The sequence below is a fragment of the Scomber scombrus genome, chromosome 2, assembly GCF_963691925.1.
Source record: "Scomber scombrus chromosome 2, fScoSco1.1, whole genome shotgun sequence".
NCBI lineage: Eukaryota > Metazoa > Chordata > Actinopteri > Scombriformes > Scombridae > Scomber > Scomber scombrus.
Window position 1 is genome coordinate 2,773,952 of NC_084971.1, and position 18,179 is coordinate 2,792,130.

At 39.5% G+C, this 18,179-nt stretch overlaps 1 protein-coding gene across 1 annotated transcript; it reads right to left on the bottom strand.

Moving 5' to 3' along the window:
* Positions 1 to 1,670: 1,670 nt before the first annotated feature.
* Positions 1,671 to 17,257, bottom strand: wdr17 (WD repeat domain 17). The gene is made up of 31 exons (XM_062428077.1): positions 17,135 to 17,257; positions 16,771 to 16,954; positions 16,431 to 16,661; positions 16,146 to 16,256; positions 15,806 to 15,946; positions 15,322 to 15,444; positions 14,757 to 14,944; positions 14,441 to 14,609; positions 14,031 to 14,122; positions 13,825 to 13,907; positions 13,624 to 13,710; positions 13,179 to 13,343; positions 12,967 to 13,082; positions 11,903 to 11,989; positions 11,198 to 11,347; positions 10,981 to 11,111; positions 9,410 to 9,535; positions 9,078 to 9,233; positions 8,693 to 8,757; positions 8,246 to 8,378; positions 7,967 to 8,055; positions 6,606 to 6,705; positions 6,363 to 6,502; positions 6,063 to 6,174; positions 5,268 to 5,409; positions 4,822 to 4,924; positions 4,600 to 4,701; positions 4,315 to 4,413; positions 3,130 to 3,197; positions 1,899 to 1,996; positions 1,671 to 1,790 (listed from the first exon to the last, which is right to left on the bottom strand). Exons 1-31 carry the CDS (start codon positions 17,255 to 17,257, stop codon positions 1,671 to 1,673), a joined length of 3,834 nt encoding a protein of 1,277 aa, XP_062284061.1.
* Positions 17,258 to 18,179: the final 922 nt, after the last annotated feature.

The window sequence follows — 18,179 nt, forward strand, 5'->3', positions numbered from 1 at the left end:
GCTTGTGTACAGATTAAATAAACAAGATATTTATTATTTATTAGTAAGCTTCAGAGATATTGGTGGGTGTATTTTTTGATTATTGAACCTAGCTTTCCCTCTGCTTCCAGTCTATGCTAAGCTAGCTGATTGCTGGCTAGTATGTAGCTTCATATTTAGCGTACGGATAACTTTTATAATTATAATTCATGTCATCAAAGAGGAAAAGCATTCCCACAGATGCCAAACCGCTCCTTTAATACACCACTTACAAAGAAATGAATGCATTTCTGTGGCTCCGGCTGTGTTTATGTAAGCACTAGGCATGTGTTGTGATGTAGATGGTGAAATGTATCTGTAGGCCTATTAGTAAGGTCAAGATAAGGAAACATAAGTGATTTGTTCCTGTGACTCTTGTCTTCTGTGTGTTTACATCAGAGTATACAAGGACTTAGTGGTTTGAACTGTTAATTGTGACAGATGGTTTGATCACAGATGGAGTCATTTTTGGGATTCCTCTTAACACCAACTATCCTTCTTTGTGTACTTAAAACTTAAAACATTTACATTACATTACCGCATTGACCTTTTTGTGACACAAGTTCAAATTTTTCACTGTCCTTCTTTAATTGTTCTGTCTGCATAGTATTTTACCAGCTGCACCACTAATACTAGAACATTATATATCACTGCTATATGATGATTACAGCACTTACTTTCCATGTCACAGTGGACAACAGAAGGAGATATGACTTAGTAACCCACGATGGAGACGCTCAACTGTTTTTACACTTGCTTAGAAGAAGTATTCTTGCATTTAGATATGCATGAGTTCTGTTCTTTCCTCTATATTACATGCATGAATTAATGCTTTTTCTTTCATTATTTTCATAATCTGTTGTCAGTTGCCTTCAGGCAGAAGATGCTGCTGCTTTTGGATCAAAGAGCACATGTAACAGACACTTTCTTTCCTCAGGCCATCTGTAGGCTCAGCACTGTCTGGATGTATGCAATATACACATTCAGCCTGTCATTATATACTGCTGTGGTTCTTTAATGCTCATGTTATTTATGTTTTTACTATATGTGTCCTATCCGCAATAAGGACAAGTTTCAGTTTATTATGCAGTGGTTGCTTTATTCCAGTATTTATTTCTTTTTTACAACAATAGAAGAAAGTCATTCAGATTTATACCCTGTATGTACATGCTTGTACCTTGAAGAAATGTTCCCTAGAGCAAAGAGGGAAGTCATGACCCACTTTTATGTGTATATCTTATTCAGTAGGAATCCCCTTAGACAGATGATGCATGATGATTTTGTTTGGCTATGTGTTCATCACATCACATCTAAGCTAAACCAATATCAAAAAACTACCAAAAGCCATGAGCTTGTTTGACACTCAATCAGCCTCACAGGATCACAATTGTATTTGTTTGTTGGTGTCACTACATTTGTTGGCTCAGTAAATTATAAAAAAAATAAATTAAAAAAAACAGTTAGCTGAAGCACAAAAATGTAATTTTCAGCCCAGCTTTTTCTGTTTCTTTTCCATTACAACACTACCACTCTCTGACTTTTATTCATTTCTCCCTCTCCAAAATGTAAACCCTTCCCTTGGATTGTCCTCTTTGTGTTATGTTTGTGTGTGTGCGTGTGTGTGTGTGCGTGTGTGTGTGTGTGTGTGTGTGTTAGAAGGGGTTGATACGGAGTCCTGTTCCCAGTGGGGAGAAGGGGTTGACTTTAGCCCACATTAGAGCATCGTTAAGGGAGATAGCTGATTTACTGTCCTCCAGCAAAAACACTGGACCCTGCGTATAAAGACAAAAAAACAGCAATTCAGGTGGAATGTCACACCTTGTCATGACGTATCAGTGTAGACACGCACAAACACTAATAAAACACAGACATACACACACCTGTATTCTGTGTCCGGTGAAACAGGACAGTTGGACGTCTGAGTGACTCGGCAGATTGGAGCCGGTCACGTAATCGGCGCCACACAACACCAACGCAGCTGAGGGAGGGAACACACATGCTCTAATTGTTAATGATGACGCATAATATGTTCTCATGTTTCACCTAATATTTGTCAAACACTCAGCCAATTTAATAGCTAGTGCATTATTATTATTCATGGAGCCCAGCCAGAGAATATTACACTCTGCTTCTTCTTTTCCTTCCTCCATGCGTCACCTCTTGGCTCCTACCTCTGCGTTTATTTGCCTCCTTCTCTGTATTGTCTTATTAGTTTAAGATCAAACAAGCAGCTAGTCCATCCAAACACCTACAGGAGCCGATCACTAATCAGCATGCTTAGTCAAATCAGCTGCAGATGAGGCTCAGTGCCCTTGTCAGCATCAACACTGTAGATAAAATCACAACTATAGTTTAATGACCTCAGCTACAGCTTGTTACTCCATATGTCTATGGTTCAATGATGTTTTTTTGTGTCCATGTGGTTTAGTCAAATATAAAGAGGTTAAAATGTGAAAATAAACATATGAACAACTTGCACACATTCTTTTTTTGTGGACCCAGCATCAAATTTCTGTTTTTAATCCATTTAGAGAGAATATATTAGAGGATTATGGCAAAAATGTCTAAGTGGTGTAACCATAAAAACTTTGTACCAAATAATTCAACTTGCTTAAAAACAGTAAATTGTCAATAAAACACCATATCAACTAGTTTGGCATGATCTTACATTATAACTTTTATATTAAATAAAGGTAATGGAATACAATTGTTCTAAATATCACATTTCATCTGGGAACTCATGTCAATCAGGAACTATTTAAAAAAATTTAAATGAAGTCATTATTAGTATAAGTCCACATAAATACACTGTAGGTGGATAAAGTATTGAATATTTATCATTATTTTGTGGTTACACCATTTGACATTTTCAGGAGCATTCAGTCTTACTTTTGGTAAAAAATGGTGCAAATGTCATTTCAAATGATATAAAACCAACAAAAATACTAAATGTCTATTTTAACAAACCTGATGCTGCTTGTAAAACTAGTTTTTAAGATATTTTCGAATTGCTCATCTTACCAAACCTTATTTGGCACTTACCCTTATACAAAAATCTAACATGTCTTTTAAGAGCAGTGTGTGATATTAATGATCAACTGTTATTTTTACCAGAGTCCATAGGCTGGATTCTCCTTTCCAGGCAGCTGAACTCTTTTCTTTGACTCTCAGATGGAGGACTGTTGAAAACACACACACACACACAGACAGAGAGATGCTTGTGATGCTACATACACATTATAGAGGTATAATAGTGATAAGAGTCACTGTCAGTCAAACTATGCCAGTGAATTCAAAGATTTGGTGAGTATGTGTGTACTGTATTTGTAGATCTCATGTGTGAGTGTTGGACAACTGCTTCCATGAACGGCCTGTTCTTTGGGTAGAGATATAGAGAGCAGTGTTTTGTGGTCATCTTTGCAGCAGTGTTATCCACTCTCCTCTTATATACCTGACATTACAGATGCAAAGCCTACAGGCTAACTCTGGCCATTTGAAGTCAGACTGTTAAGATGCTCTTAGCTCAATCATGTGAAAGCTTCCATCTCCATCCTCATTGATTCGAACAAAGCTGCACAGCACTCCAGGCTCCTCACTGGTTCACTTCACCTGAGGCTGCTTTCTACTTCAAAAAGATGTTAGATCTGTCGGCCGGGCAACATCCTGATCATCCTCGTCATCACATTCATCTCCAGAGGTGATTCAGAGGCTCTTCATGTATCTCAGGTCGGCTTGACTCTCTCCTCTCCTGTGTTGCCGTGGTAACTGGCCTCAGGCCTTCACTCTTAGCTCTGCGGGGCTGCTGAGAAATAAGCCTGATTACCATGTAATGACTGTGGCGACCTCCTCAGTGTTCCGCTCTTCGCCATCTGACTCTTAAGTGATTCTGCATCATTTCCAGCAGATGGATAAAGAGGAAGCTCAGTTATCATCTTCCTCATTGAACCTCTTATCACAGTCGGCCCAATTGGTGTAAATATGTATGCTTTTTGGTAACCTTAACCCAAAATTGTACTTCATACTGTTATTAATAACAGTCATTTGTAATAACATTCATTCTGTGTTTGTGTGTGTGTATGTGTGTGTAGGTGTAAGTCACTTTCAGGGACACAAACCAGACTTAAGAGCAGACAAAAGTTGTGTCCCCCAATTGATAAAACTCAGATTTCTGGGTCAGTGGTTAAGGTCAGGAATAGGTTAAGGTCAGGGTAAGTCTCCAGGAAATGTATGCAAGTCTATGTCAATTTGTGTATGTGTGTGTGTATGTGTTTGTGTGTGTGCGTGTGTGTAACCTACTTGCTGTTACTTTGTGTGCACGCCCGCCAGGCATCCAGCTCAACAGACAGCTGCTCGATCTTCAGAGGAACACACACTTCCCTCCGCTTCAACAACTGACTGAGATACAGAGAGGAGAATGTAGCACTTGCACCACCCACTCATTATTAATCCAATTTCCACCAGATTATGACATTTATTTAACAAAAACAAAAGAAATCATGTGTCAGCAGGGATCAAATTATGATTACAAACACAGAACTCATCACAGCTGTACAGACTGGGACTGGGTAGATAAGAACATACCTGGTGTATTCATAGAGCGCAGGTACAATGCTGGAGTACTGTCTTCTAATGGCCAGCAGACCTCCGATATAACCGCATAGGATCAGCAGCTCACTGCGGGCTCTACACACACACACACACACACACACAAAGATCTATATGATGATCAAACCCATCATAAAGTAACATAATAATGGAGGATAATGAAAATAACTACTAATACTAAAGTGATGATGGTTTTACTCTGTCAGCTTGGCCATGATGAGGCGGTCAGTTCTGATGTAGCTCATCAGGTCCAGGATTGGCTGAACGCTGTCCACTGTCCAATCAGATCCAGTCAGCTGTTCTGGTAATGATGAACATTAGAGAGAGTTTTTGATTAAAACATTGAGATTTTCTTCAGTTTAACTCAACTAACAGTTGTAAGAAATGTTTGGATTGTAATTACAACATTTTATATCATGCCTTTAACTGAATGAGGAAGTAGATGACAGTTTACAAAAACAAAAGAAGGAGTCAGTATCAGTTAGTGTCATTAAGAGTATTTTTCTCTCTAACTTTCAGGCCATCATGTCAAATCCAAACATTCAAGTATTCCCAATGTATTTCAGTTTTCAGGTCACTTGAAGTTCAGGTTTAAACTGTGCAGACATCATGTTAAGCAGTTGTTGACACTGAGTTGTTAATACCTTTAACGTAATCTATTCCTATCTGAAGGGCGTTCTCGGGTTCGGAGCTCAGAAGGTGAAACTTAACGGCTGAGAACAGATCTCCTTCACACATGGCTTCCTCTGCCAAGGCCTTGCACTCCTCTAATGAAGGGACACCGCACTTGAATGACAAACAACACACAATTACAGTCACTGTAATCAGCATAACTATTGATATCATTATCAATAATAACATGGAGCTTCAATTCTGTTATATGGGTCAATGACATATGTTTGTGTCCATGTGGTGAATAACTTGCACACATTCTTTTTTTGTGGACCCATCATAAAAGTTCTGCTTTTAATCCATTTTGAGAGAATAAATTAGAGGATTATGGCAAAAATGTCTAAGTGGTGTAACCATAAAAACGTTGTTCCAAACACTAAAATTCTCAATAAAACACACAATAATGGAATACAATTGTTCTAAATATTACATTTAATCTGAGGAATCATGTCAATCAGGAACCATTTACATTTTAAATGACGTAATTACTTGTATAAGTGCACTTAAATACACTGTAAGATATGTATCATTTGTGGTTACACCATTTGACATTTTCAGGAGCATTCAGTCTTACTTTTGGTAAAAAATGGTACAAATGTCATTTCAAATGATATAAAACCAACAAATATACTAAATGTACATTTGAACAAACCTGATGCTGCTTTTAAAACTAGTTTTAACATATTTTTGAATTGCTCATCATGCCAAACCTTATTTGTCACTGACACATATACATTAAACAAAAGCTTTAAAGGTTGGAAACTCACCCTTTCGTGTAATTGGTCGATGTCATCGGTGCTTCCTGGGTAGAATGCACACAGCTTAGCCAATAGAATGTCATTCTCAGGTATTATTCTCAGGAGGTCAGCTGACAGCTCCCTGAATGTAAACACAGGAGAGAACTGAGGTAACAATGAAACACTCAACTTCTCACATGATGGTGGTTATCATCTAGCTGGATATGAGCATGTGAAAAGCAAATATAAGCTCACAGTTAAAGATGATTGATTACATACAAGGATAACAAAGCATACACTGACTGGAGACATGTGTTGATGAAAACTCACCATGTAGGTGTCGTCATGTACTTCCTGGCCAAGAGTTCGAAGCAGTAAGCGGTGCTCTGATTGGCTGCCTCTCCCAGGACGATACCCACACACGCAGCCAGCTCCAGCTCATTGCCTCGGATCAGACTGCACATGGCTAACTGGAAGCACACACACACAAACGCACACACATTTTACACATCATTTTGTGGATATAATTGTATAAAATTGAAATAACACATACACAAACATGTATGTATGTACCTTGATGTTGTCCACAGCTAAGTGACAGCATGCTGCCAGGACAGAGCAGCCATCCTGGAAGTACCACTCAGCAAGTTCCCTGCATACCTTATGGAGGAGACTAGGCAGAGAAAGAGTAAATATGATGTTAGAGGGATTATGATCATAAAACATCAGTGTGTTCTGGGAGAAATCTTAAAAAGATGTTAAATTAGCTTATTTTTTACAGTAAAATACCACAAAATGCCTGGTAAACCTACCATAACATAGCATAGCATTAAGGATAAAGGGCATGATTTTACAGTAACTTGTATTTTTTTAATTCAATTTACTGTAAACACATTAGCAGCAGTGCTACTGTAGTTACATGATGTCAATGTCCTGCCAATAAAAGGATTTGATTTAATGTTTCATCATAGGCAGTTGGTGTATTTGACTCCTTCAGCGGTTGCAATAATACATTACATTCTAATGATGAATCAGAATTTACTTAGATTAAGTTAATCCAATATATCAATGGTCTACCCTCTAGTTTTCTTCTCTGTAATTTTCCACACTGTTTGACATATTAATGTATTTTTATAGTAACTTACTGGCAACAGTGTTGCCACAGTTGCAAAGGTGTTCTCAGAAATTACAGAGAACTTCCTGCAACTGTGATATATGACGAAAACTAGAGGGTAGAGGGGGGGGGGGGGGGGATAAGATGATCCGAATTACCTTATGAATGTCTGACTATGACTAATTGTATGACTATGACTTTGAAAGCTGTGAGCTTGCAGAATTTCCAATTTCACACGCTCTCAATGCAGCACGTGGGTGAGAGAGAGAAAGAGATGGCTTCCTGATTGCTCCGTCTTGCTTAGTAGACCTCCCCTGGGGGGGGGGGGGGGGGGGGGTTGTTGACCATTGATATATTGTGAAACTTAATCGAATTACATTCTGATTCATCATTAAAAATGTAATGTATTATTGCAACCGCTGAAGGAGTCAAATACACAGACTGCCTATGATGAAACATTCAAATCAAATCATTTTAACTACAGTAGCACTGCTGCTAATGTTTTTACAGTAAATTCAATTCCAAAAATACAAGTTACTGTAAAATCATGCCCTTTACCCATAATGCTAAGCAAATGACAGTAGGTAACTGTAAAGATATGTTATGGTAGGTCGGGTAGGTCCAAAGGTATCTGTACCTTCAGTTCAGTGCCAGTTTCAAGTTCAGTTTAACTTGCACAACAAAGGTAAATAAATAACCGAGTGTTAACATTTGTGTGTGTGTGTGTGTGTGTGTGTGTGTGTGTGTGTGTGTGTGTGTGTGTGTGTGTGTGTGTGTGTGTGTGTGTGTGTGTGTGTGTGTGTGTGTGTGTGTGCATTACCCCTGATACAGCTGTTTGTTATCCACATCATTAGTGGTGTGATTGACCGGAGAGCTTTGAGGTGTACGAATGTTCCCTTCACAAGCCCCCTAAAGATAGAGAATATCATTATTGTTTCTATTTATCATCCTCACTTGACATATTTACGAATGTTTGGGTCAATGACAATTTTTTGTGTCCATGTGGTTTAGTTATACTTACATCGATATTATCACCACCATTTAAATTATGACTCAACTAGCACACCACAAGTTATTATTCCTGCTCTTTTCTCTGTACCTGTGCTATTAGTAAGGCTTCCAGTAATTGTCCTCTGCCAGTGAAGAATGATACAAGTTTTTTAATGTCTCCTGTGGCGATGCAGTATGGGATTGCATCATCATTATCCTCAGCCATCAGCTGGTCGGCTCTCCTGCAAACATGAGCATAATGAATCCAAGAGATTAAACAACATTTATGAGTGGAGCTGTTCATCTTTAACTTCTGCAGAATCTGTGACATCAAGTTGCCTAAACTCTGACTGTATGTATAAAGAATGATAGAGCTTTCCACATAACACTGTTTGCTTAATAAATCCTGCACAATATATATGTGTTCTTATTTTGTTCACCTTCTTTTAACCTGCACTAAGCCATGGCATCCACAGCTCAAAATCACACCGATTTTCACGTCTCAGCTGGACAACGTGTGATTTTGTTGACATGGAGACGCTGAAACGTAGCTTACCTCTGCATGAGTTTCTTCCAGTACTTCATGGAGACTCCTGGTGCCACAGATAACGCTTTCTCCCACTGCAAGAGAAGCAGATCATGTTCCCTCTTCATTACTTTACATTAACATTACATTCTCAATACATACATTTTCTTTGCTTTCATTGCTTCTCATAATAGAAATAACATACCTACTGTGTTTGTGACCAAATACACCATAAGATAATAACACTGGTTGGTTTATAAGTATCTCTCTATAAGCTCTCCCCTCTCTCAGGAGTCATTAATGCTAAAACATCTTCTTTCTTTTTTTGACGTGATATAATCCAACAGGAGAATATGTGTAGTCAGCAAATGATTAAAGAACATGCTGTATAGTAAAATGGTCAAACATACTGTACCTGTCCCAGCTCCACCATTAATTCACAGTATCTTTGAATCTGTCCCAGTCTCAGGTGGATATCTGCTGCTTCTTTCAGCCTCTCCTCTTTACTGGGAGCTCCGATACCTCCTCCAAATTTAGACATCTTGACTATAGTGAGCTCCTGGGCCTCAGACTATGAATGGAAGACAGTGAAAAAGAGAAGTATAACACCTTTCACAAACCTGAATGGATGAAAACTGAAAATTTGAAGGGTCTAGTATTTTGTATTTTGTGCTCATTTAGTCCATAAAGTAGATAGTTAGTATGTTGAGTGATTGGATTGGCAGTCTGTTGTTAAATGACTCTTACTGTTTTAAACTTGAGCAGGTGTTTCATGTGCATCACTCCCTTGCTGTAGCTGCCTGGTAACAGCGAGTCATCCTGGCCGCTAATGACTGACACCAGGTCCCACAGGTTACTGCTGCCTCCTGGTGGCTGTGAGAGGATAAAACACAAACAAACATCTTCATCAATAAATACTTCAGAATAGTAGTTTCCATTTGTATGTGAGTCAGACCTATTAGATTGATTCTACAAGGTGGTGCAGCTTGTTAAAGGTGTTTAAGTGTATGTATGACTCAAATCATAGTTTTTTTAATTTGCTGTTGTTGATGTGGATGCTGGAAAATATATGATTTAAAGAGCAAAAGCCAGAAAAAGTAATTGTGTGCATTGACTTTCAAACTGTTAAGTATTCATTGATATGATTAAGAATCTGAATATCTGCTAAAAACAAAAAGCTGGACCTCTACTTACATGCAATAAAGAGATGCTATATGTATTTAGGCTTTTTCCTTCTCTAATCCTTCTGTTTGATTTTTCTTTTCAACATAAGTCAACATAAAACGAAGGGCGTGGAGGAAAAGTGTTGACTCACCTTCCAATTGTATTTCCAAGATCAAACCGTTTCATTGAGTTCTACGCAGAACAAACAAAGCGGCACTTTCACTGAGGCTCCAGATAATGTCAGGTAATCTCTGAACGCTTAGAGCTAAATCTACAAGGACATAACTCATCTATAAACAATGAAAGACATACACTGCATGGCTTGTCATCCTTCTATTGATGCCTTCTCACCGGATTATGTGAAAAATTGTAAAGAAGAAAATGACAGCAGTCTTATTTGCATGTTTTTTTAAAGCCTGCAGTGTCAATTAAAGGCCACAAGAGGGAGACATAGAACAGAATAGAATGAACAGAATAGACTTTGGTTGCTAATTATGTTCCTCCATTTTCCTGACTGTTCTGCAGCCTCTGGCCCCATTAATCAACCAAATGGTATAAGTAGATGTCCAAGACACTCTTTTCCATTTATTGGAATGAGACAGTGTGTCCAAACTTTTGACTGGTACTGTTTTATATCAGTATTTGTAAAATAAATTCTGGCTTTCCCATTGTGAATTATAAATACATTTGTGGTTAAACTTGTGCAGATGGCAAGTTTGTGTTGTTGTTGTTGTTGTTGTCACCTAGCTCCTCACATAAGCCTTCATATAAGGATTGAACTGAGGATGACAGAGTGTGTCTACTGCTTGTGTTTTTCTTTTTCTTTCGTACCCATATGTTGATTTGTTGTCACCGGCATGTTGCAAGTTATTATTTGTGTGGGCTGTGGAACAGAATTGCCCTTTTGGGGTTAATTCAAGTATCCCAAATGGTAGTTTTCGATCAATTACAAAGGACTCCAGAAGTAAAGTGTGTACACATGCAGCAGCAGCATGTTTGTAGAACCTTATGCTAAATCCTTTCCTAGCTGTGTGTTGTGTATCTTGAGATACTTTGACATTGACTGTCTCCAGGCAGGCAACATCAAACTGAATTCAGTGCCATATCATCACATAACATCATCGCTGATACATAAGTATTAAGAATGTAGTTACCGAAAAGCATTCAGAGAACCAGCGTAGCTTCTTGGCCCTGATGTCTATGCTCAGTTTATCCAGCTCCTGCTTGATGTCTCTGGACACTTTACCACAGAGCAGCGGTGGGGAGCCAGGAACCATAGCTGTGTCTGCAGAGACACACACCAAGCACAGGTAAATAAAGCCTTATAATAGATCACTGTGAGATAGAATAATATGAGGAGTCTCTTCTTACCAGTGTTTCCTATGATCTTCTCCCAGGGCTGGTTGGTGAGGATGTTTAGCAGCAGTGGGGAGATGAGTGGTGTGAGAGACCACAGCCTCACTGTGCTGTCTCTGCTACAGCTGGCCATGGTGAATGGACGATTCTGGTGACATGTTAAACCTACACACACACACACACACACACACACACACACACATGCAGAGTTTGTATATGTTGGTGGTGAGAAGGCCATCAGAGAGCTCAGGTTTAAAACCCAGTGGCAAACTCTAAATTTCACTTGGGCTTGTGTGATGTGTTACTTTATGTCTGCCTTGGAGAAGGAAAGCGTTTTTAACTGGAGCCATCTGCTTATTTACAGAAACACAGCTGTAGAGAGTAAATGGTGGTCTCACAAAGACAGGATGTCTCAGTATTTTAAATGAACTTCCTGCAGGCTTGCTTCAGTCCCTGCTGTTAATCTCCTTTAGGTTTCTCATTTGTAGTTTGACAAAAAAGCTGCATACAGTATGCAATCTGTCTAGTCTGTGAATAATAACACAGTACTGTATCATGCCTTTCTAAAACCAATAAAAACTGCTCATATACATATGGCTTGAGACTCATATGAACACATCACAGCAGGTCATATTTACTTAATTTGATTCATTTTAATTTAATGCAAGACATTTTACACCCATCATGTACCTCCAGTATATAGTCCGGTAGGTTGCTTACCATAGACATCAGCTCCGTGGTCATACACTGTATCTAGACATGTCCCGTCTCTTGTATCCCAAACCCTGATTGTGTAATCCCAAGAACCTATGAACAAATACAGTATTTTGTCATTTAAATACAACACACTCTGATCATTTAGTGCCATCACTTTATAATATATTCCACTGCACACTGTACACCTGCTATTAAACCACCAATAACCTAAAATACAACACCATTAGCAATAGTTTAGCGATACTTCTCATTACTATATTGGATGTGATAGAAAACTGTGACATGGATATATAGCACTATAGCAGGGCTTAAAAGAGTTTAATTTTAAGCTTTCTAAATAAGACACCCAGTTTGATACAGCATTTAAAAATTGGAAGCTTCTTTGACACAGAAAAGCTTCAATATTAATGCAGAACTTATATTAAATGTGTTGGAGAGACCAATTTTGATGCAGCTAACATTAGCCATATAAGCTAACCGTGACTGACCTTTTTATATGGGCCAAGTTACTTAAGCTTTTACTACTAGTCTAATCACCTGAGCGCATGCACTATATATAGTTCAGGTGTAAGCTGCTGTGGTTATGTTGAATAGATAGGCTAAACATTGTTGTGTAGCATGTAGCTTCACGTCTTAGCTAAAGCACTAAATCTGTTGTGGCTAACAGTTGGTTAGCTACAGCGGATATCAACTATTTTTTTTTAAAATAATTCCAACACACAAGCTCCTCAAAAACACTGAAAATCTCAAATGTATGCATTCACTAATGTATATGTAATTCCCAACAGCTGTCACTAGATGTTACTAAAGAGCTATCATTTACTGTCAGCTCATTTTCTATTACTTATGTCTTTTTCCTGTTTCCCCTCATTTTAAATATGGACTATATCTTCTATTTGATTAGTGGTAAATGTCTTACAACTAACTTAGTTTTCAATACTTCTTGCCTGTCTTATATAGCAAGCAAGATGCAACCATGTATAACAAAAGATAACTGGAAAAATCGAGACACAAGGACCAAAAAAAGGGGTTTTCTATGAGTGTTACGTTACTTTTAGGGACATTACCTGAAATGAGGAGGTAAGGAACCTCTGTGTTCCACATTAAGCCTCTGACTGGAGCTGTGTGACCGCTCAGCACATTGATACAGGCGTCCTGTGTGTAATCCCATATCCGAACAGTGCTGCCCAGACAGAGACACACAGGGATTCCTCCTTTAATTGATTTCACATGATTATACTTAAAGGCCTGATCCGTATTTTCTTCAGCCCCCACTCACCCGTCATCTGATCCAGAACACAGTATTCCTTCTCTGAGCGGAGACCAGCGGACGTGGAATACTTTAGCTAAGTGCCCAGTGAAGACCTTCAGAGGCTGGTCTGAGCTGGTGGCCAGGTAGTACACACGGACATTTTTATCCTCACAGCCTGTAGCGATCATATCCCTACAAAGACAGACAGATTGTGGACATTATGTGGCCACTTGTTTATAATTACCAGATGAAACAGCACCTTTACTTTTGACATAATAAATGTGTTTGAATGTCACAATATGGAAAAAATACGCTAAATTATACAAAGGACAGAGACTCTGTACACATGCAGATGTAATATATTTATATGTGAATATAGGTCTAGGTTAATAGGTCTACCAAAAGTAGCCAGTTGCTGTATGAGGTGCCTTCAGAATGAATGATAAAGTTGACTGATGGCTTGAGATCTTACTTGTTGTTCTGGCTCCAGTCACATCCGAACACAGCCGCAGGATGTTTGTACTTATGGAGGATTTTACCATCAATTGTCCGGATGATACTGTTGATTAAAACATGTAAGTAAAATAAATAGATAAAGGAATCTGAGATACATTGATGTCGAGTGTTTTTGCATCAAGCAAAAACTGATCTCACAATGGAGATGACCTCTTACCAGAATCCGTCTCCACTACAAGTAGCAATCCTCTTAGAGTCCTTATGGCTCCATGATATACAGAATATACCATTTTTACCATGCTGGAAGAGAGAGAATGAGAGAGTGGTCACCACCATATGATAAAAAGTTTAGAAGATGTTGGAGGTCTTTGTGGAGGGAGGGGGCGGGGGTCCCTTTGTCATGAGGTCAAAGGTCAACCTAACCTCATTAAAGCGAGTGATGATCTTTCCTTTCCTGACGTCCCAGATGAACGCCCCGTTACGAGAAGTTGCCCCCGCGATGCAGTTCAGGTCTCCTTCAAAACACACATAGACAGAAAAGGTCAACAGTTTTAACATGAGCAGAGGATGATATGATGTTGTAGTGCGGTATTGCTGCTAGGATGGGATATACTGTGGTAGATAAATGTGCTGGCTGGAATGTTAATGTTGTGTTTCTGCATGTTTTGCATCACAAGTGATTACAAGTGATTCTGTAAGTGCTCCTAGAGTCTTTCTTCAGTGTATTTCTGCTTCCAGTAATCATGTTTTGAATACAGATTTTGACTATGGTGTGCGTGTGTGCGTGTGTGTGTGTGTGCGTGTGTGTGTTTGTGGTGGTGGACTTAATCTACCTGGAGCCCAGGAGAGAGAGTAAACTACTCCTTCATTGCCGGGGGAGGTGTAAACAGCTGTTAGTGTGTTGGTGTCCCAGATTTTAATGGTTCCGTCAAAACTAGCCGTGGCCAACAAGTTGGGATCATCAGGCTTAAACTTACAGTCGAAGATGGTCTCTACATGACCCTGCAAACAATATGAACAACCTGTGCTGTAAATTCAACAAATGAACAAGTCCTACGGGGTTAAGATATTATTTCTTATATATAAAATCATAAGCTAACAACACATGGCCCGAGGCGTGTTCTTCCATTAGTTTGTCGATCAGAATACCAGGTCTCGTAGGAAGTCCCACTTCTTAGCTCCCATATCGTAGAGCCCCACCCCTCCATCCATGAAGCAGCAGACAGCGTGACCGGGAGGCAGAGAGAAGGACCGGTTCTGTGACAAGGTAGGGGGAGGTACCGCCTCACTGGTGGAACTGGTGTGCTGACTTTTACTGGGACAACAGGAACTCTGAGCTGCAGAGAGAGAGGCAAGAGACGTCAAAGATAAGAAGCACAATGTTTAGTTCTCTTATTCTCTTTTAGCCTAACCCTGACCCTAACTCAAACAAGGGACAGAGCCTTACATGAAGAGGAGTGCTTCTGTTCAGTGAATGAATGGCTGCTTTATATTTATTTATATTTAGACAGTGACGGGCAGTATAACAACTAACATCAGCTGGTTTTTTTATATCTTCTACTGAGCTTTGCTTTGACACACACAAAACTATCTTTCAGAAGTATCTGAGGATACAGATTCAGTGTAAAACTTGAACTTGTAAGAATTTATTTTGGTACCCTGCAGATTTCAACAGTTTTGGGTAAGTCTAAGAAGGTTTAATTCTAAATTTGACCTTTCTTGGCAAGGGGGGAGTTGAGAACGTGTAAAGCATGAAATCCGGTCTTCTTCAATTTAAAGCTGTCCAGAGGAGTAGAGCGAGACACATTCCATATCCTCAACACTCCGACCTGCGAGTCTGACGAAAAAGAAAAATGAGACAAATCCCTTAAAACATGTAAAAATGTTCGACAACATGTCAAATGTCTCTAAATTGGTCAGTTAACTCAATGCATGTGTGGTATTAATATTAACTCCAACCTAAAATATGAAGCTTTACTGTGGTTTTAAGTAGACCAACGTGCTCATTAACATGCAAACACAAATACACAGACAGATGGCTCTGTGCAACATGTCCCACACACCACCTGGCTGCTGTGTTGGAGGTTGAGAGAGAAGTCGAACTTGAAGCGGTTACAAAAACATCACACACACAACATCACACACACACACACACACACATCCCACATTAAAAAATAAATGTTTTTTTGTTTTTTTACCTCCTGTGATGAACATGCCTGGTGCAGAGGGGACCCAGGCCAGACACTGAACTGAAGCAGCGGCCGAGGGGAAGCAGAAGGACGTGATACAAACCAAGGCCTCGCTGTCCACCAGCCTGATACCATTATGGAGGTTAGACACTGTGAAAGAGATATAACACATGGTCACCACTTGGCATCTGTGGTGGTTTTTCATAATCAGAGATATTTATGGAATAACCAACGACTGTGTGGCTTACAGTCATTATTTCCTGGTAGTAACTTGTAATAAAAGAGACGTATTTATGTCCTTTATTGTTCTATTGACAACATAAGTTATAATATCCTCGTATTATCCGACCTAGTAAATAGTCAGTTGACAAAAGGTCCCACTCCAGAGCACTGACTGGGTCCTCTTCATCTGTCCCCTCTAAAGACTCTGGACGCAATACGTGCTTTTGGCCCTTACATCCTAAAAAAGAAAAGATAAAGAGGTTAATGATAATGTGTTTACAGACATGACTCTGCTTATGCAACCTGAAAGTAGGCTCAAGGTGAAACATGTATTTATAATGGTTAAGCTAATGGTGACATGTGTGAGTGTGTTTTAATTTGTTTTTTCATGAGCTGAAGAGAACTGCTGTACCTGGTTGAAAAATAGACAAACTTCCATCTGTGTGTCCGAACACCAGTTTGCCCTTTTTGGTTGGGTGCCATCTGAACAGGCAGATATCAGACAGGAAAGAGTGGGCTTCTTTATGCACTGTGACCCCGGGGTCAGGACCTGCATAGGCCCAGATATACAGCGGACCTCGCTGGGAAACAAACGCCACCCCGTCAGCTGAGTTCCAGCACCAGCTGACTGACGCTGGGACACCTGGGAAAAGAAAGGGGAGACGCTGGGGTACTTTACAGATGGGAGGACGTTGAAATAACTTCTAACATTACACTGTGCTAATAGAAGCTGGTGTGGACCATCCGTCTACCTTTAGTATTGTCCAGTCTGGCTACAGCCTTTTGTTCTGCTACGTTCCACACGATGAGCAGGTTATCAGCAGAGGCTGACGCAAACAGATCAGGGTTGTCAGGACACCAGCTGATGGCTGTTATGGTCTTCTTATGTTCTGACATAATGGACCTCAATTGAAATTCATTGTACTGCTGGTCCAACTGAGAGGAGGAGACAGAGAGAATGACAAGGAGAGACAAATACAAGGAGCTCTGATTTATTAGTGTTTTGCTTACACACACATTTTTATGAAACTTCATTCAAATGTGACTGCAGACAGTTCATTGAAAGATTTTGGAGGTTTGATTCTATAGAAGACAGAAGAAAAGCCCACACATTACCTGGTAGATGTATATAGCAAGAGTAGCACAGTAGGCGAAACGGTCTCCACTAGCAGCACACACATCCTTATTCCAGGGCTGACAGCCTGCTGCCAGCAAACCCACCTGCTTCACCTTGGCCATCCTCACCTGGATACACACACAAACACACAGGCATGTAAGTTTGTATCCAATGAGGAAGCCTTTGCATGGATTTAATATCTTGTTCAGTGTCTGATGAGTGGCCATGATTTTGCTGACTAGTGGGAGTTAGAATGAGCTCCTTATGGCCTCTATCATGACTGTGTCCTAAACCCATTGTAGGCTCATTTATTTTGATTTGTGTTGTGCACACCAATCACACACAATTTTAACAACACAATTAAATCCTCACATCTTTACCTAGTATCTACTACAGCAACAGTAAGACTGACGACACACTAACATACTACATATATCCGCAGGTTGACGAAGATAAGATGATTAAAGAGAAAGAGACGTAGAGAGGATTGAATTAATCTCCGCTGTGATTGGCTGAGACTGCTGTGTATCTACTGACTCAATACTGTTACTGGGAGGAATTTTGCTGGTTAGTCGACTCTTCCTCACAATATGTCTGAATGGTTCTAAACTCCACTTACACATTCTCAAACAAAAATTATCCAACGCCCCCTGTAGGACATTTACTTTCCTGTCATAAGAATCTGAAAATTGAACTTGCTGATGATCTTGTGGTTTTCATCTTAAGGATTTTAGGATAAGTGAACAGTTAAACCAGTCCTATGCATTTACGGGGTGTTTCTACAAAGTATCTTGATTAGAGATGCTCTAAAAAAACAGACTTACTATCTACTCACAGCACATGTTGAGCCCATAAAAAGTATTTTGGTCTTTTATTATAAAAATGGGTTTTAAGGCATCGTGGATGATTATTTCTAAAGGGTCACTTCACTCAAATCACAGAGGAGATAAAGAACTGGAAGCAAAGAAACACGGGAGCTTGGATTTCCTATCAAAGGCGATCTTCAAAAAGCGGTGGATGTGCCCAATAGCCAGTTGGCCTGTC

Bases quoted from the DNA above. Each gene is read 5' to 3' on its own strand.
- wdr17 (XM_062428077.1), bottom strand. From the start codon at position 17,257: ATGGCCAAGGTGAAGCAGGTGGGTTTGCTGGCAGCAGGCTGTCAGCCC. The intron at 11,990-12,966 runs GTAATGTCCCTA...ATTTGTTCATAG, and splicing joins TCCTTACCTCCTCATTTCAG to GTTCTTGGGATTACACAATC. The intron at 4,702-4,821 runs GTAAAACCATCA...GTGTGTGTGTAG, and splicing joins ATCATGGCCAAGCTGACAGA to AGCCCGCAGTGAGCTGCTGA.